Source organism: Geospiza fortis, unplaced genomic scaffold (genome assembly GCF_000277835.1).
Source record: "Geospiza fortis unplaced genomic scaffold, GeoFor_1.0 scaffold92, whole genome shotgun sequence".
Lineage (NCBI taxonomy): Eukaryota > Metazoa > Chordata > Aves > Passeriformes > Thraupidae > Geospiza > Geospiza fortis.
The window spans coordinates 673,662-683,710 of NW_005054389.1; the positions used below are offsets into that span (position 1 = coordinate 673,662).

The 10,049-nt window shown below is 42.6% G+C and overlaps 1 protein-coding gene across 1 annotated transcript in view; it reads right to left on the reverse strand.

Annotated features, from left to right (window-relative positions):
- IPMK (inositol polyphosphate multikinase) overlaps window positions 1-8,818 on the reverse strand; it is a 29,560-nt gene extending 20,742 nt beyond the window's left edge. The window contains exons 1-2 of the mRNA XM_031060717.1: window positions 8,806-8,818; window positions 8,052-8,194 (exon numbers count right to left, since the gene is read on the reverse strand). Coding sequence (XP_030916577.1) covers window positions 8,052-8,194; window positions 8,806-8,818 — 156 coding nt within the window. The remainder of the gene's footprint in view (window positions 1-8,051; window positions 8,195-8,805) is intronic.
- Window positions 8,819-10,049: the final 1,231 nt, after the last annotated feature.

The following is a 10,049-nucleotide window of genomic DNA, read 5'->3' on the forward strand; positions in this document are numbered from 1 at the left end:
CTGCTCTCAATCCCTCCTCATTCCAAGCTGTTGGCCCACTTCTCAAGCCTGTCAAGGCTCCCCAGGATGGCCTCCCTTCCCTCAAGTACATCATCAGTGACAACATTACAAGCCTGTCTGGGTTCTTTTTAAATCTGGAAACTAGAATTCTTTTTGGAGACTAAATTTATTTTGTTTTTCTTTCAAGTAGGCAACCTACACTTCCCTCAATCTCATTCTGTCAGTTCACCAACCATATCTTACTTTTAAATGAACTTATAATGAGAAAGTATTTTCTGTCTAACACTAACATGTATTAGTAAGTTGATCCATATTCTAAAACATTCATAATTAAAGTCTAAACAGTATTTGATCCAGGCTGAAAAAGCACTTGCATGACCCTCCAGCAGAGCAGCAGCACTTTGCTGGGCCTTAATTCAATTTAACATACTGTGCACTTTACAACTATGCATTTTCATTTTATTTCCAACCAGATCTACTCTTGGTAAGGAATATTCCTCAAAATCAGGTTGCTAAGAGAACTGGATTTTTTTCCTGCTTATTTGCATAGACTACAGACTACTTAGTCTGATCCCAACTCCACCCAGTAGTTCCATAATTGCATCAAATTGCAATAATGGCCTTTTACTGTCTCCCTTTTTAAAAGGTTTCCTAGATTTAAAGTCAGTTGCAGTTTATTCTGTGATACACAATCCTCAAAGAGCATGGGAAACAGACACTCACCAGATCCTTCTAGGTTAACTTTCTACTGTGTGGTGGGTTTCTTCCAAACTGGTTTTTGCTGCAGAATGCAAGAACCACAAAGATCTGCTATATTTTCCAAGTTCTACTGTCTGGTCATTTAATAGTGAAGTATAAAAAAATCATTTATAAAGCAGTAGTAGGAGCTCAGCAGATTCTTACAGCTCCACTTCATCCTTCATCTCTCTTAGACAACTGCTCATGAGAAAAAATATCTGAATTCCAGCTGCCAGTATTTCATAACTTTATCAAAAAACCATTTTCTTCTCATTAGGTAAGAATTACTGTGTCCTTTCTTTTATTACCAATGCCCAGGCTCATGGTTAAGAGGCAACTTCACATGCTGGTTCGCTCATTTCCCCAGCAAAAGAGGATCCCTTCTAGACAATTCCTGAGCAGAGGAGAGATGCTGAGGGCAGCAATGAACTGCATCAGAACATGCTCACTGTGCTTGCCAACAGGTAATGTGGACACTTCAGTACCAGTATCTCAATGTGGCAGATCCAGATGTACCAGAATGAGGCACAGCCAAAGATCTTTTTGAGCTACAGCTCCAAATGCAGCAGTAATTAAAGGCATGGGCAAGGCATTGCTTCTCCAAAATAAGATGTTAAGAAAAGCAGGCATCCTGTATTTATGTCCATACAAGACTGAAAATCAAAACCTCAGCCAGAGACGTGATCACAGGATAAGGATATTTTAGTACACAACAGCAGCACAATGGCCATCATCCACTCCTTTTTCAGCCAAGGATTATCATCTAAATCAAGAGTACAAAAGCACTCCACTGAGCTTACAAAATAGGGTAACTTATCCTGAAACAAGACGTACCTTGCCTCCCCAGCCCCTTTCCTTTCCTGTCAGTAGCAGAGAACAGTTTATGGAACACAGGCTGCCTTATCATGATTTATGCTATATAGGCTTAAAGGGAGCTGAGCCTTATGACTCAGTTCTTGCAATTCTGTGCAAATTCAGGCCAAAACCCATCTTTCAAACTGCTGCCTTCATTTTATGCCATTGGGGGAAGGGGGGAATCACCACAAGTCTTTTGCACTGCCTAAAGCTGCTGGAATACTAATTAAAATTAGTAAGAAAAGAAGCAAGCATTGATCAGGAATGAAAAGACATAGCCCAGGAGCTGCAGCAGGTTATTGAGAACAAAATTAATAAAACAGTAAGGAAAAGATCGCTGCTGATGGTCCAAATGGGCACAATTCCTGAACATTTCTTCTCTGTAACCCCAGAAGCATAAGAACTGTGGCTGCAGAAATATTAACTGGGTTTCACTAACACATTACCCCCTGGTTACAAACTCAAAGACTGACTGTTAAAAAAGACAGCAAAAGTTGCACAAACAACATCCATCCTGCCTGGTACCACGCTGTAAAATGAGCTAGGGAGTTATGAGGGAAAGCAAAACAAGCACAGGTCATTGCCCTATGGAAACTGCATTTCAATGCATCCAAAGGAAATTTCAGAACAATTGTGTAGGCAACCACAAAACCATTCCTTCCTAGCTTTCAAGTGCCTAACTCTCACCTAACCATTGTAAATCTCTTTCACATGTTGGAGCTATTTGTGTCTCCTATATCCTGGCTTTGTTTTTAGGATACATAACAAGAATGAAAAACATTTTCTGCTATCTCCACTGGTAACAACTTCCTTGCATTCAGATTCAATGTCAGCAGGACTCAAACCCTGAACTGCTACAGCAGTTAACAGAGCCATCACTAAGTAGGCAGGGTGGAAGATTTGTTAACCACAAGAGCCAAGTGATTAGCTGAATTCTCTTTTCACAATGCTGTGCAGTTAATCATCTCCCTTGGCTCACAAGCATTGGCCAGAGGTAGGAGTTACCAGAGCTGAGCTGGGACTGGGAGAACCCTGTCCACCTTTTCAATCCAACTTCCCAAAATCACCCTTGCACCTGGGACAGAACTCTCTGAGAATCTGGGTACAACTTGCGTTACAATAGCCCTGGAAACTTTACATCATTGCAGTAAAGTCACTTGGAGCCATGGCATGGCAACACCACTAGAACCAGCTGTGACAATTCTGATGTACAGCCAACAGGGAGAAAGAAAAAGGTACCACTGGAAGGTGCCCAAGCTGCAGGAGCTTTCCCAGGACAGTTTTCAGCAGGTAGCAGGAGGAGGGAAAGTGTACTACACATCCCCCAAGTGTCATACAGGCACCACAGGCAAACTGAAGGGCAATTCTAATAAAAGTTTACAGGAACATTTATTAATCTATTAAGCATAAAATCCCATCTTATTAGCTGCTCCACGAGCAAACTTTAAACTTCAGTAGGCCATGCTCAGAAAAGTGACACACAGTAAGAGGTTTACAGCAGCACTGAGCGAAAGCCAAGATCAGAAGTCAGAGCAGCCATTTCCAAACAGTTCAGCGACCTTCTCTGGTTCCACTGAACATTAAGAAATACTCCAACTCTTCACGCTTAACACACAGCTTATAGGAAACCACATTCACAAAGATAACAACTCTAAATTCTCTCTTCCTCAGTTTTCATAGAATCACAGAATGGTTTGGACAGGACCTTAAAGACCATCTTGTGTTCCATCCCCCTGGTATGGGCAGGGACACCTTCCACTGTCCCAGGCTGCTCCAAGCCCTGTCCAACCTGGCCGTGGACACTTCCAGGGATCCAGGGGCAGCCACAGCTTCTCTGGACAACCTGTACCAGCGCCTCACCACCCTCAAAGGGAAGGATTTCCTCCCAATATCCCATCTAACCCTGCCCTCTGGCAGTGGGAAGCCATTCCCTGGGTCTTGTTCCTCAAGGCCCTTGTCCAAATTCCCTCTCCAGGCTCTCTTTAGGAACTCCTTTTAGGAACTGGAAGAGGCTCTGAGCTCCCCTCAGAGCCTTTTCTTCTCCAGGCTGAACAACCCCAATTCTCCCAGCCTTTCCTCATAGCAGAGGGGTTCCAGCCCTCCCATCACCTTGGAGGCCTTCTCTGGACTCACTCAAAGAGCTCCAAGTCCTAACTGTGCTGGGGACCCCAGAGCTGGAGGCAGCCCTGCAGATGGGGTCTCACCTGAGCCGGGCAGCATCCCCTCCTTGCAGCCCAATCTCCCTTTTAGTGCACACAAAAGCAGCTGCCCCGTTTAAGGCTTGACATTCCAGCATCCTCCCTCTCCTACAGGACAACAGTTTGTGCAATGCTGCATTCCTGACATGACAAACTGAGGAAAGCCCCGAGCTGGAGAGCCCTGAAATGCAAAGGCAGAGCTGTACTGGCACAGAGTGCTCCGGGGCACAGCCTGCTGTGGCTGGGACAGGAGCCCCACACCCAGCTGAGCACTGCATTACCTCACACAGTAACTTTTTCAAAACACATTATCCTCACATTTTTCAACTCACCTGGTGCAACAGATCGCTGTAGGAGTGCTGATAGGTTTCCTCCTTCTATCAACACTGCTGAACTAAATCAGAGCATTTCAGCATGCATAAATGAGCCCTGGCATAAATCAGGCTGAAGCCAAATCCCAAAACACACTGAGGAGCAGGCTACTTCTGGGCATTTCTCAGCATGCTTGCACAGGCAGCCTACCATAAGCTCACACTGTGTTTTACCAATTTAGTCTCTCTAATTGGAAAGACTACATTTTCAAACAACACTATTTCCCTGTTCCCACATCCCTGTATATTGCTGCCTCCCAAAACCCCTTTAAAAGAAGTCCTTTGGAGTACCTCCACCTACACAGAGCATTGCCATTACACAGAAACAACTGATCAGCAGTGCAGATAGCTCTTAAATAAACATCACCCTTATGCCTCATTCCCTTGCTGCTCATATCTATTGAAAACAAAGTGTTTTGTAGCTATTCAAGGTTAAAAAACTGGTATTTTTCTCACACAGATAAGGGTACCAGAATACCAAGTACAACACTCCATGGTTGTGCAGGCAATGTTTTTAAGGAGTTCATGCCCTCAGGTACAGCAAGGGAGTTTGCAGAAACAAAATTAAAAGGTTATTATTTTGATTAGATAATTACTCAGATTTACAGAACTCAACAGCAAGTGGACATTACAGCTAGAAAGTCACACTCCAGTGAGAAGTTAAGCAGTGCACAGTAAGCTATTAACAAACCAGTTAAGCTATTAACAGACAGCTCATTGTTTTACTGCTTTATCATACAAGGTATTCATGATAATCTTATCATGCTGGTTTTCCCCTCCCTCATAACACATGGCAAGCCCTTTCCCTAGCAGTAGAGAATGAGACATAGTGCTTTAGTAGACAAAAGTTTAATTGGTGAAATCATCTCTTACAAAAAATACCTCTATTTTTTTTGACTGCTGAAGGTAAAACACTGAACGAAGAAAACAGAAAGGCAACTTAACAGCAGCTTGAGTAGGAATTACATCAGCAATCTTCCAGATTTGACAGAGACCTATAAAATTCTTCCAAACTTCAGCTGCCACCTGCTTCTGAGCAAGTTTTGGACCACTCACTAGTATTTTGCAGTACATGTCTTCCTCAAGTTTCCATTCCAAAATTGAAGCCCATTTTGTTTGGGCTCTATTGGTAAGTACTTAGCACCATGCTCAACAGAAAAAAAGCCATCAATAACAGGGGAAAAAACATCTGATTCGCTGACAGACTTCTACCTCTGTCATGTTCACTCATCAGGCTGCAAACAAATCCAGCAGTTTCAGAAAAGGAGACTTTTTTGGTCCAAACAGAAGATAATATCTACTTGGTATCACATTAAATATATCAGAGTTCCAGTCAAACTTGTCCCTTAATGCCTCATTATCATCTATCACGACACATTCCCTGCAGCCTTCTGCTGCCAAGTGCTAGGGCTGCACACTGAAATACCATTTCCTGCTTCTTGGAAGAACTTCTGCTTCAGATCTGCCATAGCTGCTCTCCAGCTGACTCATGCAGCTGAAACTGAGACATGCTCCAATTCTTGCTGCCATAAACTACAGAGCTTCTCAGTACCTTCCCACGAGGAGGTGTGCTGTTCCAGAAGGAAAGATTCCCCCCTTGTTTCTGACCCAGGTACTGGGGCACTAATTTTCATGCATGCTAGTATAAGGTGGGATGCAAAGGGAGCAATAACTCACATACTCACTGACAAAACAGTTCTAAGCACATATGAAAAAACAGGAGCAGAATTTTTTTTAAAACAAGAGTCACAATTAATCCACATATGCTACTGGACAACCATCTGCTTAGATCTTACCAACCAACCTGCCGTTTTGCCCTGACAGAGGGAGAGCTTGGGACTCATCAGGTTCATTTCACTTGTTTCATTTCAAACAATTCCCTGTCTCAAGGAGCAGTAAAATTATCCTTCCCTCCATCTCTGGAGGCTCATCAGCCTTCTCCAAGGTGATAATATCTCTCATTATAGCCCACAAGATGGGCTGAACTCAGCCACCGAAGCAGGCTGGCCTTGCTGTTGTTCCCATTGCTTGTCAGCTTAGTCCCCTAAACTGCCAGAACACTACCAAGACAAGGAAATTTTGCCGTCTTTTAAATAGGTCAAATTAGTTCACAGATGTCCAAAAAGCACCATCACGGTACAAGGCAAATGGCAGGAATGGGAAGAAAGGCATTTATTTCCCTTTTGGCAACAGTGAGCTATTGGATCAGCTCAAGCTGCACGTGGAACTGTACCCTACCCTGAACCTCCCAACCCAGAGCAATTATCATCCTATATGATAATATCTAGTGCTTAGATGTCTGCAACCCACATCACACAGCTCTTGCCTGAGAGTAAACATGATAGCAGGTCATCACTGAAGAGCAACAAATCTCCAAGACCTTTCTCCTGTACTTTCACCACCACAACACACATGGACGTGCTCTCCTTCCCTCCTCCCACTAAAAAGCCTCCTAGTCCACACACAACTAATCATGTCTGCATCTTTCCCTTTCTCTGTTATTTTAGGGCTTATAACCAAAAGAAATCAGGGTTTGAAGCAGCCCAGCAAAGCCTTAGGAGACAGAACAGAAGCTTACTCTGCAAGTTACCAGCATTGAGACCTGGCTTCTCCACAGCACAGTAACAAGCACACTGACACAGACACCCCCTTCTCCAAGACTCTGCACAGGGTCTTGCTCACAGCTTGTCACATGAGTCTAAGCTTCAACAGGCAAAAGTATCAAGTCTCTGATGTGAAGAGTTCATGTGCAAGCAATGCCTGAACTTACCCCTCTTACCTGCAGGCCTTAGGCAGGGACAGCATGTTTCTGCCTCTGCCTGAGGATTTCACAGCACAGAAGGTAGCCTGGTGCCTAAAGGAGTCTGTTCAAGCTTCCTCCTTCTACTCAAGTTACCAGTCAGGCTGGATGGCATATTTCTTAACCTCATCTCAATGAGAGTCACAGAAAAACTCAGAAAAATATTTACATTTAACTGCTCCTAGTAACTCAAGACTGCTGTCCTGTCCCATCATGACAATTACCAAATAATGCTATTATGCAAACACCCTGTTCACTTAAAGCACCTTGCTTTGTTTGTGTGAGACATTTTCATGAAATCTGCAAAGTCTTTTGGTAACTTAAATAAATACCCTTTTAGGGAAAAAGAAACCTACCAACCAAAATCCAAGACAAACACCAGAAAAAGCAGAGGGTCTCAAGACTCCTCTTACACCAAGCATGAAGACTTTAATAGCTCTTTATACCTAGTAAGCCATGGAAAGGCATGGCATGTCAACCTGACACACAAAAACCACATGACAGACTGTCACAGGCAGGTAGGACAGAGCAGGCTCTACAAACTGTTCACAGGAAAGCAACAGCTTTCCTGGTCTGCACTTGTTAAAGTTACTGATAAAGCAAACTGAAGATAAGCAATAGGAAAAATATAACAATTGAAGTCAAAACAACTTGAGAGGTTTGATATTTATTGACTTTTTAAAGGAGCTGAGTTTTAATACATTGAACAGAGCAATCAATACTTCCAGCAGTAAACCAGGTTAGGAAGAAGCAAAAAACATACTAAATTTAGATGTAAGCACTTTTGAGAGACTTAGCTATGTGAGAAAGTTGGGATCAAACATACAACCCTTTAAACATAGACAGGAGATAAGGCTTTTCAATAAAATCTTACATGCTGTGAAAGTCTGCTATCCTATCAACAAATAAGCAAGCTTAAATCTTGTGAGTGAAGTAGGTCTGACATGCAAGGAGCAGAGAGTTCTAGAGAGCACACAGATAGCATGGCAGGGGATTTAGGTTGCACTTTCCCACCTTCAAGGATAAGGATGTACTTCTCCAGGAAGCACAGCCCTCATTTCAGCCTCCCCCACACTGCGGGACCCTCACCTTGTTGTAGAACTCCTGCTCCCTGGGACCACGAGGTGGTGGCTGCAGCTGCTTCAGGACAGTTCCATCAGGATGCTGCAGTATGCCTAGAAGAGAAGCATTTCCTTCAGGGCTTAGTTTTAAGAGGTACAGCTTTCTTTTTGCTTTTTATTTTTCCCCAGAAATAGTGACTTCACCATCAAGGACAGCCTATTGAAAAGCTGTACTGTTTCCACTGCACACATAGTAGAGACAAAATTATCAGAATTATCAGCTCCTACATATAACCCTTAGCAGAGGTTTGCTTGCATTCCTCTTATTTCTACCCACTGAATAATTTCCTGGGTGTAGCTCTGCCCAAGGCCAACACAGGACTGGGATTTGACATTAAAACTTCCACCCCCAAAAACCCCATCATGAACTAAAAGAGATTACACAGACACTCCCTTTATAAAGAATTCATAAATTGTTCTCCAACAATGCCAGGACCCTAAAGGAGTACCACATTTAATGCATTTCTCATTACTAGAACAGAAATAAATGTCCTGTGAATGTACATCTACACTAGTGGCACAGATAATGTCTTTACTACAAGAAGTAGCATCCCTACAGCATTCCAAGCTATCAGATGCTACTTATTTGTATCACCCATAATTACACTACAGAATTTCATCTCAGCCAGGCAACACCTCCATCAAGCCTACACAAAAAACCCCTCCAAAATACCCTCATGAAACAGCCTTATGACTCTCCAGTCACCAGTATTTCTGAATACCTGCAGAAGACATGCAGCTGAGTATCTGAGGACGCTCAAGACATGGATGTAGGCAAGAATGGAGAAAAGTAACTGCATCCCTCTGAAACGTGTGCTGTGTTGCACCATTAGGTTCAACAGAAAACCAAAAACCCACTTCTGGAAAAGAATTTTTCTCCTAAGATTCATTTCTAGCTTTTCAGACAGTAATTTATTTTGCTTAGAAGAGTAGAAAAAAATGTCAACTGTATCCAAAATGGGTTCTATTTTCAACTACCATGTGAGAAAACAGAAAAATGAGCCTGGAGCTTTGCATCCCAGAGAGAGTTTGCAGTTATAACAGCAATTGTGTTTTTCACCCCTCACAAACCATTATCTATGAATGGCTCTGTTGTGCAGTCCTGGAAACTAAACAAAATGTTTAGAGACCAAGATATTTACTTGAAAATGACCACCAGACTTAGAATAGTTGTTTCAATAGTTTGCTATGACAAAGATTTGCTTTTAAAATTTGCGCAAAACAGCTCTCAAGCCGTGTTTCTTGCCTAAAGTTGGATTTTAAACACTTTCCAAAACTAGAAAAATATTGCCACACATGTGCAGGCCACCACAACACAAGGGGAGCTTGTGTTCCCCCTCCCTGTACCCTTTTGCATGTGCTGGAAAACACTCTGCAAAGTGCACCAAGTACTCAAATGGCACGTGTTCCATATGTGAATTGTTAACAATCGCATTAAAATAAAATAGGTTAAACATTAAAATAGGTTTTATAACGCATGCTCCTCAAAAATCTGCATTTTGCCTTTGATAAGCAGACAATCTACAAGGCAGAAAGACCAGGCAAAGACTCCTGGAAGCAGAATCCATACACTATTGGGCTGATAACATATTATTTGAAGAGTTGAATATAAACTGACATCCAAAGTCCCCTCATTCTCTACATTCTTGACAGACTCGAGCACTTACTGCACTACTCTGTCACTGAGACTGGGGCAGGCCTGAAAACCATGTTTCAACATTCACCACAAAGAGGTAAAATCCATAACCTTCCCTCTGATCTACAACAAGCACAGATCACCACCACCTGCAGATCATACCAACAGATGGATGTTGGCCATGGGTTTGTTGTAGGCTTCCTGGGATTTTTTCAGCACAGACAGGGAATAGGACTGTTTTAACATACGAAAAAGCAAATTAACATTTCTGAGGAATCAACAGAACTATGTTGAAAATAAAACCCTGAAATATTTCACAAACGTTTCTCC